Genomic DNA, 14,766 nt, shown 5'->3' with positions numbered 1-14,766 from the left:
GTTAATTGGTTAATGTTGGTTAATGTTAATTCAACAGAGCTATTCGGTACATGTTTTTACTGGAGAGTTGAAAATGGGCTATACTCTAGAAATATGAATGCGATTTCTAGAATGTCCACTACCATCTTGTTCATAATCATGAAAAACTGGATCAGCTCCAATATCTATACAGAAGAACGTGTATATAAATTGTGCGAGTCATACCACAGAATACCATTTAAAGATTTTACTTATTTATTTGAGAGAGACAGAGAGAGCGCATGAGCTAAGAGAGGGAGAAGCGGACTCCCTGTTGAGCAAGGAGCCAGACACAGGCTCCATCTGAGATCATAGTCAGAGCCAAAGGCAGACACTTTATGAGTCACCCATGTGCCCCTAGAATGCTACTGAGCAGTTAAAATACATAAAGTAGTGGGGGGGGTGGGGTCACTGGATGACAGACATGAAGGACAGCCCCTGATGTAATCAGCACTGGGTATTAAAAGAGTGATGAATCACTGACCTCTACCTCTGAAACTAATTTAAAAAATGAATAAAGTAGAGCTTTGTGTAGGACTAGGGGGCTCTTACAAACAATATAAAGCCAACCCACCTGGTTACAGAACAAAACAGAATCTAACACACAGAAAGTTGTAGAACTAGTAAAAACACTATACAGAGTTCATGAATGCATTCATAGCAGTAATAGTACAAAAACATGGTTGGGATGTTTTAGACGAGTATGGGGGGTTGTGGAGGGAAGAATTGGGATCTGGGAGGGCTGTCCAGGGGCTTTGACTGTACTGTGATAGTTCTTTTTAACATGAACAGTTGAAGCAAGTATGGCAAGATACTAGGACTGGCTTGCTCCTGGGCACACAGGGAGGGTTCGTGATGTTATCTCTCTAGTGAGCATTTGAAATCTTTCATAATAAGAAGGAAAATGATGGTGCTGTCTTCCTAGCACAGATCTGCCAGGATTCTTCCAGGCAGTTCTCCTACTTTGGACGCAGGGAGCTCCGGCATTTACCGGAGCTGTTCCCTCACCAGGTCCCTGAACTGTCACTCACCAGTCCCAGAGGACAGTGACTCTTAGGCCCAAGACCTCACCAGCAGGGCGTGCAGGTGAGGGGCAGCGAGGGCACAGAGCAGGTTCTGCAACTCGCAGGTTCCTGAAATCACGGGGGCGACGGCTTTGGCTTCAGGAGGACATCTCCAGTTCTCCTTCTCCTGCCCCGTGCTCACTGCTCTGCTACTGCTGCACCAGGCGCCGGTGAGGTCTGCAAAGTCTTCTTTGAGGTTCGTTCTTTCAGTCCTTCCTTCATTCACTCCTTCTTCCCACCGGACACGGGGGCCAGGGCAAAGGTGGCCGGTCCCACCCGCAGGAGCCTGGAGTTCCAGAATCTTCCTCTTCTCTGCTGGCCCCAGGCCGGCCCCCTCGTCACCGCTTGCCCACTAGGTCTGCCGGGGACCGGGGTCTTCCAGTCCCCGCTGTTTGAGCGGGTCCGCGGCACTGCGGGTGACGGGAGGCGGGGGGAGGGGCGGGTCCCGCTGGGCGCCCGGGCGACAGCGACCCTCTGCAGGCTCAGCCTGGCGGCCGGGCGCGGGGGGGCGGGGGCGGGTGTGTGTGTGTGTCCCGGGGTCCTGGGCGTGGAGTGACTGGGAGGTCTGGGCTCCTCTCTCGCTGCCCCACAGATTTGCCTTGTTTCCTCCCGGCGCCTGGGTCCCAAGTGACAAAATGACCTCTGTTCTCCGAAGGTTCTTCCCACTTCTTTCCAGACCCCCCGCCCCGCGGACTCCGCTGTGGCTGGAGAGGCTCCAGGACTTGGTCCCACGGAGTGCAGGGGAGGAGGGGTACGTCAGGGTAGGGGGCTCGCGGGCCGCTGCCGGGGGGTGCGGGTGGAATCCCTCGGGGAGAACCGAGAAGAAGGCGACATTTCCTGGGCGCAGGCGGCGCACCGTGGCTGGGAGCTTCGGCTGGGAATTCCCTGGAGACGCGCGGGGGGCGCGGTCCCGCTGGGCGCCCGGCCCACTCGGACCCTCCGCAGGGCTGAGCTCCCGCCCGGCCTGGGGGCCGGGACCCGGGCACCGGGTCGGGGAGACGAGAGGACCGCGTGCCACCGGGGCGAGAACCCCGGCGGGGAGGCCGCGGGACTTGGCTCCGGCCGCCTCGCCCCCTCCCCTCGCCGGACACAGCCCTCGCCGCGACCCTTCCCCAGTCGGGTCCCGGGGCGGCCGAGCCCACCGCGCGTCCCTTCCCCGCGGTCGGCCCGAAGACCCGGAGAAGTGGACTGCAGGGGGTGCGGCCGGGGTCAGGGGTCGCGTCCCCGGCGCCGGCCGCGCTCCGCCGATCCGGGCTTTGCCGAGCGCCCCCGGCCCGGCCGGAGCCCGGGAGCTGTGGGTGGGACGGCGGCCGGGAGGCTGGGCTGGCCCTCCGACGGCGGCGGGCGCTCGGGAGCGGGGCTGCGTCGGCGGCAGGACAAAGGCCGAGGTGAGAGCGGCCCCGCCGCCGGGCCGCCGGGCTCCGGAGCCGGGCGCGGGGCCCGGGGCCCGGGGCGCGGGGCGCGGGGTCCGGAGCGCAGGGCGCGGGGTCCGGGGCGCAGGGCGCGGGACCCGGGGCGCAGGACGCGAGTGGGCGTGGGTGCTCCCCCGGCCGGCGCCAGCGAAGGAGGCGGGGTAGGGTCCGGGTCCGGCCTCGAGGGCACGTGGGACCTGGGTGCCGGGGCCTCGTGTGCGTGCGCGCGCCTGTGTGCGGGAGGTCGGGAAAGTTGGAGAGCGCGCCCTGGGCGCCTGGCACGCGGGGAGCCCTCTGGAGGGGAGGGCTCTAACAGACGACGGTGCCCGCGGTCGTGATTATTTTGGGGGTGTGTGTCTTCGTCTGTGTGTTTGAAGAGCTGGAGTCCGAGGTGGCAGCCACATCCCCCCAGCAAGGGACACCGGAGAAAATGGGGCTTCCTCCCAGAACGGCCTGGGACCGGCTCTAAGGGAGGTGGGGGCTTAGAAACTGGAGCCTAGTTTTGCGTCTTGGGAACAAAGGCTGGTTTCTGTCCGAGAAGTAAGTGTGTGTGTGTGTGTGTGTGTGTGTGTGTGTGGCCGCCTGGGCGCCAGGCCGGGGTGGAGGCCAGGGCGACCCGCCATTCACTGGGAAGGATGCTGGGCCATTTTGCTGTCAACCCGCTTTTGATCCCTGGTCATGAAGACCAGTAGAAAAGAGGGACTCCTGAATTTGCAGACTAAAGCTTTTCTTGACTAAATTCTTACAGAGCTGGGTGTTGCTTCCAGGCGCCAAGGCAGTTTTTAGGAGGCTTTAAAGCGATCAACGTGTACATTTCACTTGAACAAAAACTTTGATTCCCAGTAAAAGCATTTTAATTTGTGTTTAACACTGGAGGTAAGACCTAGGGAGAGGTGGAGGTCTGGGTAGGGTCTGAGCTTTGTCTTAAAGAAATGTGTTAATGTCATCTTGGTCTGCCGCCCTTTGAAGGAAAATGTAACTGGAGTTTTGAAGGCCATTAGTTTAAAGACATTAGAACCCTACCTCTAACTTTTTGTCAAGAATGTCTTAAATCCCTGGGCAGATTTGAAGAATTCCTTAGAACCAATCCTTAGAAAAGTTTGTTTCTGGGAAACAAAAACCAAATTAAAAATGTGAAGGGAGGAAATGAAACACAGGTGAGGAAATGTTTCTACATGTCTTTGCATGCTGGAATCTGGCTCGTTTAAAATTTGCAATGTGATCCGTGACAGTTTCCATTCCCCAGAGCAGCGGACTAGGGGCACTGCTGTTTTCTAGAACAAGTATTCTTTATGGAGTAAGAAGTAAGCTCAGTTGCAGCTGAAATTCTATCCTGCCTTTCTTGTTATTGCAGATGGTTTAAATGGTTTGTTTGTGGTTTAAATGTTTTTAATTAGTGAAAAATAGCCAGTTGGACCAATACCTGTGATCTTTCTTGGTGGGTACAGTGAAGCTACACTTTAAATATGTGTATTTTTGTCTTGGGATTTTTTACCAGGAAAGTTTGTGATCACCTAGAGCCTGTCTAAAGCTTTCTGTGCAAAATGTGAAAGTGACTGTACTTTCTCTCATTTAGTAAGTAACTTACTGACCTCCCATGGTGTTGTAAGTGTTCATTCTGGTACCACCGTCATGTTTGACATTAGAAATCCCCTTTTGAAGAAAATGGTGTTCATTTTGTAGATTCCACATTTGAATTGTTCTAGCAATTTCGTAGCATTCAGAGGCACTTTCCAAAGGAGAGCTAGTAAAAGTTTGAAGAATCAGAATGAGAAGAAGACGGACTGTAGTTTATTTTTTATTTTTTAAAGATTTATTTGTTTATTTGACAGACAGAAATCACAAGGAGGCAGAGAGGCAGGCAGAGAAAGAGGAGGAAGCAGGCTCCCCGCCGAGCAGAGAGCCCAATGCGGGGCTCAATCCCAGAACCCTGGGATCATGACCCGAGCCGAAAGCAGAGGCTTTAACCCACTGAGCCACCCAGGCGCCCCCAGACTGTAGTTTAAAGAGAGGGGGAAGTCCCCAGCCCCCTGTGCCTGAGCCCCCTAGTGCCCTTGAGGCATGCTAGGCAGTCGTCAGAATTGAGAGGGACCAGGACATGAAAACAAAAGCTGTGGTATAGGACCCTCCATGCACCAAGAGAGTAAAGGGAGCCTGCTTCTAATAATTGCACCTATCCCTGGGCCCCATGCTTCAGGGGTTCTGGCCCAGACTGGGAAAGGAAGCCTCTTGGGCTTTCATGGGGGCAACTGACCATGAGAGCTGGCTGCCGGCAGCCTCGTCTGGCCATTCTGGAGGGCCCTTACCTCTAATCTCTTCAAAAAGATTCGAGGCAGTTACTCTTCTCAGCTCATACCCTGCTTAATGGGCCCTCTTGGGTTTTTGTTTCAGTTTCTGGATATACAGATAAATTGTAGGACATTAAAGTTAATTGCACTTAAAAAAAGCAGGAGATGGAAGACTATGATGGACGTAATGCATATTTATAACATATAATTTAAGAACATACAGAAGAGTTGAAACAAAAGAACACCAGAAATCTATGATGCAGATACAGTTAGTATTAACACTTTAGTGTATTTTTTCTGGTATTAAAACTAAATTTTAGGGTCACCTGGGTGGCTCAGTGGGTTAAGCCTCTGCCTTCAGCTCAGGTCATGATCTCAAGGATCCAGCCCCACATTGGGCTCTCTGCTCAGCAGGTGCCAGCTTCCCACCCCCCCACCTGCCTCTCTGCCTACTTGTGATCTCTGCCTGTCAAATAAATAAATACAATCTTTAAAAAAAAAAAACCCCAGGGGTGCCTGGGTGGCTCAGTGGGTTAAGCCGCTGCCTTCGGCTCAGGTCATGATCTCAGGGTCCAGGGATCGAGTCCCGCATCGAGCTCTCCGCTCAGCAGGGAGCCTGCTTCCTCCTCTCTCTCTCTCTCTTTCTCTGCCTACTTGTGATCTCTGTCTGTCAAATAAAATAAATAAAATCTTTAAAAAAAATTAAAAAAAAAACACCCAAACCACTAAATTTTATATGCTTCTAAACATTGCTCAAAATTACATGTTATATAATACATACATTATTAATGTCACTTTGCATCTTTTTTCAGTTAAATGTTATGAATATTACTTATTTTTTTCCTATTGTCCTTTTAACTAATTTTATAGTCTGTTGTATAAAAAATAGTAATAATACTATTTCTGTAGCATATATTTTTCTAAGATTTTATATATTTATTTGACACAGAGCACAAGTAGGCAGAGAGGCAGGCAGAGAGAGAGGGGGAGAGGCAGGCTCCTGCTGAGCAGAGAGCCCAATGCCGGGCTCAATCCCAGGACCCTGGGATCATGACCCGAGCTGAAGGCAGAGGCTTAACCCACTGAGCCACCCAGGTGACCCTATTTCTGTAGCAGATTTTTGATCTCTTCTTATTATTTCTACTTTTTTTTTTTTTTTAAAGATTTATTTATTTATTTGACAGAGAGAGATTACAAGTAGGCAGAGAGGCAGGAAGAGAGAGAGAGGAGGAAGCAGGCTCCCCGCTGAGCAGAGAGCCCGATGCGGGACTCGATCCCAGGATCCCGAGATCATGACCTGAGCCGAAGGCAGCGGCTTAACCCACTGAGCCACCCAGGCGCCCTTATTATTTCTACTTTTGATGACTTTTCATTTTGATTAAACTTTACCTATTGATGGTAATACACATTTCTAAAACTTGACTGCTCTTAGAGACAAAGTTTAACTTCTGGGATATAAAGTGGGCAAGGAGACAGTCTTGCTTTGGTTCACTTAATCTCTTAGCTCGTTCTTTTTTTTTTTTTTTAAGATTTTATTTATTTATTTGTCAGAGAGAGTGAGCACAGGCAGACAGAGTGGCAGGCAGAGTCAGAGGCAGAAGCAGGCTCCCTGCGGAGCAAGGAGCCCGATGTGGGGACTCGATCCCAGAACGCTGGGATCATGACCTGAGCCGAAGGCAGCTGCTTAACCAACTGAGCCACCCAGGCGTCCCAGCTCATTCTTGATCGTTTCTGCCATTTATTACTCTCGGTAACATCATGATATGCATTTCATTTATTCTGCCAAATTATGGGCTTCTTTTTTTTTTTTTTTTTTAAGATTTCATTTATTTATTTGACAGAGAGAGAGGTCACAAGTAGGCAGACAGAGATAGAGAGGGGAAGCAGGCTCCCTGCTGAGCAGAGAGCCCGATTTGGGCCTCGATTCCAGGACCCTGAGATCATGACCTGAGCTGAAGGCAGAGGCTTAACCCACTGAGCCACCCAGGCGCCCAAATTATGGACTTCTTGAGGACAGAAGTGCATGTCTTAATTTTCTCTGAATCCCTCTAGTGCTCAGGCAAGGCTTAGCATGTCACAGATGTTCAAAATATTTTGGGGGGAGGCAAGTATATTTCAGGGGCTGCGTGAGAACCCTAAGCCTTCTCAGAGATGTGCAATGATCAGTCTTGATCCAGCTGATTCCCGTTACCTAGTTTGTTATGGAAAATGTTGAACATGGACAAAAGTGGGAAGACAGTAAAACACTTCTTTGTAATCATCACCCAGCCTCGACAATTGTCAACGTTTTGTCAATTTTGAATCGCCTCCCCCCACCGCCCACTGCAACCCTGCTGGACCTCTCTGAGCTCTAAGATATGATAGCATATCCTACCTCTGTGTTTTTGACAATGAGTTTACCTCCCTATCCACTGAGAAGGGCATGTCTTTGGAGGCTTGGCAGAAGAAATGACTTCTCCAGGAGGCTGTGTCACAGAAAGGTCAGTGATCTGAAGGGGAAATGGCCTAACTTGTTTGGTTTTGACCTTGAGAGATTTGGTTCTCTTCTCTGGGCTCATGTCCTATCCCTGTCACCCGAAGAGCCTGACCTAGGTAAGTTTCCTTCCAGCTTTAACTTTGTTCGTGCTAAGCCTGCCTTTCAGTCTAGTGCGGTCACTCTCAAACTGTGGTCCCTGGCCCAGCAGTTTCGGTGTCGCTAGGGAATTTGTTCGAAATGCAGATTCTCAGACCCCTGCCTAGACCAACTCAGAACCCTGGGGGGCGGTGGCCGTGGTTTGTGGTTTAATAAGCCCTCTGGGTGATTTTGATGACCGGCCATTAGAAACACTAATCTGTGAAGGTAGGCCCAGGGTCTATGAGCCCTTTTCAAAAGACAGAAACAAAAACCTGCTGGAAATTGTGCCTTTACCCATCATCTGGCCCTGAAAGTCAGTGCAAGGGAGAGGCTTCTTCCCGCTGTGCAGACCTCTGTTAACTGTGGAGGGACTGTGGGATCTTTTGTTGTTCAAGAAATCTGGTTGGTAGTTACATGTTCTTGATGAAAAAGATTTGGGAGAGAAATTATGAGATCAAATGTTTTTGAACTGGGTTATCTATAGGCCATTTTCATTAAAAACAAAACAAAACAAAACAAAGCAAACAGTTGAGGGCTGCCTGGCTGGCTCATTCAGTAGGGCACGTGACTTTGGATCTCAGAGTTGTGAGTTCAAGCCCCACATTGGGCCTGGAATCTACTTAAAAAAAAAAAAAAAGGTTGCAAACCACTTAATGTGACTCACCACGTTTGTAATTACACAAATATTGATTTAGCATCTTATCTCCCCATGGCACCTTGGTAAGTGCTGTGCAGAATCAAGTTGCCTTTGCTCACTGTCGTGCCTTAGCGCCTGGCACAATGGCTGGCCCGTAGTAGGTGCTCAGTAAATATTTGATGGATGCATGAGTCTTTGCTCTACAGGACCTTACAGAACTCTGGATAGAGAGCCAAGCCAAATGCTGATAGAATCAGGGAACAATTACAGGTTCCACTTTGAGGTCTCAACTCCAAATGTAGGAGAATTTGAGCCAAAAGTCCAGTTAGTTTCTTATTTGTCGAGTGAAAGTATCTCTCGTTTGCTTAGTTCTATAAATTAGACTCGGGGGAGAAGTGTAAGGACAGTACAAGGGAATGAAATAAGGAGCGGACACATGTGAGAGGGTTTCATTGATTCATAACTACCTTTCATTCCACTGTTCTGTGCTCCCCCACTCCTCTTAGCCTTAATTACCTCCTTTTGGTTCTGTGTCCAAATACAGCAAGGCTGGGAGTTAGGGCTTCGACATATAAATTTGGTGAGGCGTGGGGCACGAGGTTTAGTCGGTAACACACTGCAAAGATTACCCCTGAGGCGAGTGTACCCAGTGTTGGATCCTGTAGTTCGAGGAGCGGTTTGTCAGAGCACACAGGGGCTCCCAGTGCCGGCCTGGGGGACGCTGAGGAAGAAGGGCACTCCTCGCCTGGTGGGTAAGGCTTGGAGCACATGGAAAGCAGTAACAATTGTCTTTTATTAAAGATACCAATTTCATATGTACAACCTAGGCATTTCGCATCTCTACAAGTCATGCTGTGCTCACCCCGTGGGTAGCTGCTACCTGTCACTGTGCAGTGGGATTCAATACCACTGACTAGTGGAACCAAGTAAATAATGGAAAGGTTCCCGCAGAGTTAGCTGTGGGCTCAGTTGTCTTATCGAATTGTAGAAGTTTCAGAGTTTTCATTGTAAGCGTTATAAATTGCTTCCTTTGTGACAGCAGCGTAACATTGCACGCATCTAGTTGGATCCATGGAAGTAATTCTTAAATCACAGAACTCGAGGCCGACAGAGGGAGTGAATCGTCTTCCCTTATCAGTGGGAAGGTTACCAGTGGGGCCAAGTCGATGGGAACTTAGAATTACATGGCTACTCTGGGCCAGGTTCCAGATGTAGGGGTATGTCGTTCAGCCCCCCACAACTACCCTGTGAAGAGTGGGCATTACTGTTCCCATTTTGTGTGCCGGAAAACCCAAGTCCAGAGACGTTCAGTGACTTGTTCAAGCTCCTATGACAGGTGGATGCTGTACCAGGATTTGAACGCACATCTGTCTGACTGTAAAGCTATACACAGACGCTCCAGATCTCAGCCTAAGAAAAAGTCTGTGTCCATGCTATGAAATTTTCATGTCTGTTTCAAGTTAATTTCTGCACGGACTTACTTGTCTGCTTTCGGATTCCCCCTTCTGGCCCCGGGGCTGGTCAGAGTAACACGTGTCTCTCGGGACGATGTTCGGCCCCTTCCCCTCTGTCATCTCCCCTGTTTCTTTCTGAGGACCTGCGTTTTCTCACTGGCGATTATGAAGGGTTCGTCTAGAAACTTCTCCGGCCCTCTTTTACTAAGCTATATTCTTGGTTTTGCCTGGAGAATTAATAATGGTGAAAGAATAATGGTGACTTCCGTAGCTCTGAGAGACGCGCTTTGCCCCACTGTGTCTCCGATGCTGGCTTGATTTCACCATTGCCTTCAAATCACAGACTTCCTCCTGTTAATTTTTTTTTTTTTTTAAGATTTTGTTTATTTATTTGACAGACAAGAGATCACAAGCAGGCAGAGAGGCAGGCAGAGAGAGGGGGAGCCGGCTCCCTGCTGAGCAGAGAGCCTGATGCGGGGCTCAATCCCAGGGCCCGGAGATTATGACCTGAGCCGAAGGCAGAGGCTTTAAACCACTGAGCCATCCAGGCGCCCCTCCTCCTGTTAATTCTCGACTGTCTACAGCATCCCTTAGACTTTAGCAGAGAGGAAAGGTTCTTGGTTGAGCAGAAAGTGAGAACTATGGTAATTTCTCATCTCTGAAGGTGTAATTTTTTTCTCAAAATGTTAGTTGGACAGCAAATTCAACCTGTTTGTTTGATTAATAAACCCATATTGAATGCTTACTCTATGCCAGATTTTGCGGTAGGTGTATGTGGTAGGTGAGGGACACACAGTGTATAAAAGCCATGGGCCCTGCCCTCATGAGGCAGTCTGTAAACTATAGAGATAGAAAGTATTGTTGTTATCCCTACTAATGCCTACAGACACGCAAAAAGTAGAATTTGGGCTGGTATGTTTGGGGAGGTAGGGAAACTGAATCTGACTGAGAAAAAGTGAGGGATGAGATAGATCGTTACTGACTTTGTCCTGAGCTTAAGTACTTGACATATTTCACCTCCTTTAATCCTTACTTGGTAAAGAGAGTTGTGTTCCCATTGTAAAGTTGGAATAGAGGTGAGAAAAGCCAGTGGACTGGTTATATGGGCAGCATGTATTGGAGAACCCATTTTTGTCTGGCTCCAAAGTGGTAGTGGGGGCTGGACAGATTTTGGCTGAGAAGATGGGCCTTTGGGTCTGAGTGTACCCCACCCTGAAGCCATTTTCCCTGACCTCCCATCCCACAGACCCATGAAGCTTTGGAGTTGTAGGACATGGACCAGCTGTATCAGCATCACTTGGGAAATCGTTAGATGTAAATCGTAAATGTAAATTCTCCGGTAACCCCCCTCCCCGATTTTCTGAATTCAGAGTCCCTGCTGGGGGGGGCCCGGGAATTTGTTTTCAGGAGTGCTCCAGATGAGTCTTATCAGTGCTAAAGGTGGAGAAGCGCTGCTCTAGAAGCTGCTTTAGAACTGCCTTGGCAAGAGGTCAGTGGAAGGGATCTTCGATCTATAAATCTGGAGACCATCCTGGACGCAGCTGCCGACTTCTGGCTTCCTTAGTTGACCTTGCTTTTAGTTAATGGTCCTACTTCTATGTCAGTGATGGTGTGCTAGGTGCTTAACGTAAGGGGAGTGTTAAGAGCTGGTTGTCTGGAGTCATGCAAACCCAGTGTCAAACTTGAGCCCAGCTATACTCGGGCAAGCTGCTGAACCCTCTCTAGGCTTGTTTCTTCATCTGTAGAATGGGGCCATTGGTAATAAATGCCTCACAGGGTGGTTGCAAGAATTCAGCATGCCGTGTGTGAGCCAGATGCTGAGGACACACCTGCAGTCTGTCTTGGGGGATGGCCTTCGAGGTGCTCTCCCGCGGGGGTGCTTAGTTCTGAGAGGTTAAAGAAGTTAAAGCTCCCAAAGGCCATACAACTCAATTTTGTGCGTCCCTGGCTCTGGGTCTGACTGCAGAGCCCTGTCCATCCTTGCCCTTCTATGGTACAGTTGCTGTGGAAATTGTTCTCAGAAACCCCGTTTCTGGGGTGCCTGGTTGGCTCAGTCAGTTAAGCGGCTGCCTTTGGCTCAGGTCATGATCCCAGGATCCTGGGATCGAGCCCTGCATCCGGCTCCCAGCTCAGGGGAGAACCTGCTTCTCCCTCTCCCTCTGCCTGCTGCTTTGCCTGCTTATGCTCTCTGTCTCTCTAATAAATAGATAAAATATTTAAAAAATAAAATAAAAAAAATAACAGGAACCCCGTTTCTGCCCAGAAAGTCTCCATGCCTCGCTCTCGCACTGGTGAGCCGAGGCGCCGGCCACACCGTGCGCTGCTCTCAATTCATGGGGCTGCAAAAACCTCTCAGACTGAGGCTGGGGTCACCACTAGGGCCTTCTTTCAATTATTTGATCACCATGGAAGGGAACAAAAATGCCTTGTTGCGATTTTAACCCCCTCCACTTATATTTATCTGAGGTCATTTGCATGGGTGAAAAGGAACAGGTTCAGACTTAGCCCTTGGAAGCTCCGTTCCAATCCCCGTTTATACTGTGTAAAGCTTGCGAATTCCCAGGGGGCTTCTCACGCGGAGACAAAGGCAAGGGATAACACCGCATCTTCTCCAGCCCTATGTCTGCACTTGAATATCTAATTCCCAAAGCAGGGCGTCTGGACAAAGCATTCTCTGCTGCTCAGATGCCAGAGTGTTAATGCAAGTCACTAGCGAGAAGAATATTTTTTACAAAATGCTGATCAATTGTTATTTTTCATTAACATTTTATTTTGAGATAATTACAGATTCACATGTAGTTGCAAGAGCTAATGCAGAGCTCCTATGTACTCTCCCCTCCGTTTCTCCCAACGGCAGCATCTTGCAAAGCCGTCGTACGGTATCACTCTGATTGTGCCGTCCCTGCATGGAGCCCTCATGTTGCTCTTTCAGGAACCCAGCTGCCCCTTCCCCACTCCTATCCTTCAGTCCCCGAGGCCTGGCAGTCACAGTTCTGTTCTCCAGTTCTGTAACTCGGTTGAGTCACAAATGTTTCACACACGGGATTATGCAGGATGTGATCTCTTGAGACGGGCTCCCTCCTCGTCCCCACTTCGCGTAATCCCCTGGAGACTGACATCCGTTGTTTTGAGTGTCCGTCCTTGATTCTGTTTCATTGTTGAGTCTGTGCCACGCTGTGGATGTACCACGGTGTGCTGAACCATGAACCCATTACAGGATATCTGAATTGCTGCCAGTTTTTGGCTGTTACGAATCAAGCTAGTGTGAACATTTTAGGTTTTTGTGTAAATGTAAGTGTTAGTTTTTGGGGAATAAATATCCAAGGGTCCAGTTGTTGGATCTTATGGTAGTTTGTCTGTTTAATTTGATAAGGAACTGGAGAACAGTTCTCCAGGATGGCTTTATCGCATCACCTCCCACCACTGTTGTGTGAGGGCCCAGTTTCTCTGCATACTCAGCATTTGGCGATGTTGCCCTTTTGTGTTTTTGCCACCCTGATGGGTGTCTACGCCACCCTGATGGGTGTCTACTTATATCTCTGTGGTTTTAATTTGTATATTCCTGGTGGCCGGTGAGGCGGACCATCTTTTCATGGCTTATTTGCCATGTGTCCTTCTTTTTTGGCAAAATGTCTCTTTATAGTTTAACTGTTGAGTTTTGAGAGTTCAAAAAAAAAAAAAATCCCAGGTATTGGTACTGTGTTGGGCATGTGGTTTGCAAATATCTCCTTCCGTTCTGTAGCTTGTGTTTTCATCTTCTTCTTGGGGTCTTTCGCAGAGTAGAACTGGCACATTTCGATGAGGTCACGGGTATCGATGTATCATTTTAAGGATGTGCTTATGGCATCAAACCTAAATAGTCTTTGCCTCGCCCTAGATCATGAAGATGTTCAACTGTGAGTGTGTGTTTCTCTTAAAGTTCACTATTTTATGTTTTACATATAAGTCTGTGATCCATTTTGCGTTGTATATGGTATAAAGGTTTAGGTCAAGGTTCATTTCTTTGCAGGTGGATTTCCAGTCGTTCCAGCACCATTTGTTGGAAAGGCTGTCTGTCCTGCACCGAACTGCTTTTGCATTGATTTCTTTTAAGATTTTAAGAATTGGTGTTTTTTGGAATAGCATGGAGGACATTAGGAGAAGAAAGGGAAAAATGAAGGGGGGAATATCAGAGGGGGAGAGGGCCATGAGAGACTAGGGACTCCCGGAAACAATCTGAGGGTTTCGGTGGGGGGTGCGGGGGAATGGGTGAGCCCGGTGTTGGGTATTAAGGAGGGCATGGATTGCATGGAACACTGGGTCTTACATGCAAACAATGAATCATGGAACATGACATCAAAAACTAATGATATACTGTATGGTGACTAACATAACATAAAAGAAAAAGAAAAAAAAGAATTGGTGCTTTTTATTACCGAGTCAAATATATTGGGTCACAAAAGGGCCTAAAGTTTGCACAATAAATTTGAGGTGCTCAGATACATACTTTAAGGCTTTAAAGAGATCATAACAGCACAGGGTCACTGTAGGTCAGGACTTGCTGGCACATAGGTGGGGGTGTGAGGCCTGGTATGGGGAATCTGGGTGGGTTGGGGGGGGCTGATGTCCTGGTGAATTTTGCTGCTGCTGTGCAGCTGGGCAGCCTTCCCCTCCAGGGAAGCGTGGGTGACCCTGGTGTCGTGGGTCAGTCTGGGGCACACTGATCTTTGGGGTGGAGTTGACCTTGTGGTAGGCATGGGCATGACCTGGTTAGGCTCCCACTTTGTCTCCTCTGTGAGCTGCAGCCCTGCCTGATCTCTGACTGATGTCAGCTGTCAGCTCCCGTGCAGTGTCCCCTCCTCCTCCGTGGCTTCCGGCAGCTGCTGGCCGTTTGGAAACCGGTGTATGGAACACACAGGGCTCGAGTGCAGCCTTGGAAGTCCGAGTTGACATTTTAAAAATTATTGTTTTATTTTAAGATGTGTTCTGTTACTCTCTCTCTCGCTCTTGCTCTAAAATAGATAAATAAGTCTTTAAAAAAAAAAATGGGGCGCCTGGGTGGCTTAGTAGATTGAACGTCCTACCCTTGACTGTGGCTAAGGTTGTGATCTCAGGGGTCGTGGGATCGAGCCCTGCACTGGGCTCCCTGCTCAGGGGAGAGTCTGCTTGAGATTCTGTTCTGCCACTTCCACTTGCTCCATCTCTCTCTTTCTCTGAAATAGATAAATGAATGTTTAAAAAGATAAAATGCTTTCTGTTACACAAATGTGTTCATTGGAGAAAAGGGAGATAACACAGTT

The 14,766-nt window shown here is 49.0% G+C and overlaps 1 protein-coding gene across 1 annotated transcript in view; it reads left to right on the top strand.

Moving 5' to 3' along the window:
* Nucleotides 1-897: 897 nt before the first annotated feature.
* The window catches only part of GREB1 (growth regulating estrogen receptor binding 1), a 133,431-nt gene continuing 119,562 nt past the window's right edge, over nucleotides 898-14,766 (top strand). The window contains 1 exon segment of the mRNA XM_032353287.1: nucleotides 898-2,470. Within this exon segment, the coding sequence (XP_032209178.1) occupies nucleotides 1,718-2,470 (753 nt within the window). The 5' untranslated portion in view covers nucleotides 898-1,717.

This window comes from Mustela erminea, chromosome 7 (genome assembly GCF_009829155.1).
Source record: "Mustela erminea isolate mMusErm1 chromosome 7, mMusErm1.Pri, whole genome shotgun sequence".
Lineage (NCBI taxonomy): Eukaryota > Metazoa > Chordata > Mammalia > Carnivora > Mustelidae > Mustela > Mustela erminea.
Note: the sequence above shows the minus strand (reverse complement) of the source record. Positions and strands in the feature narration are given on the sequence as shown.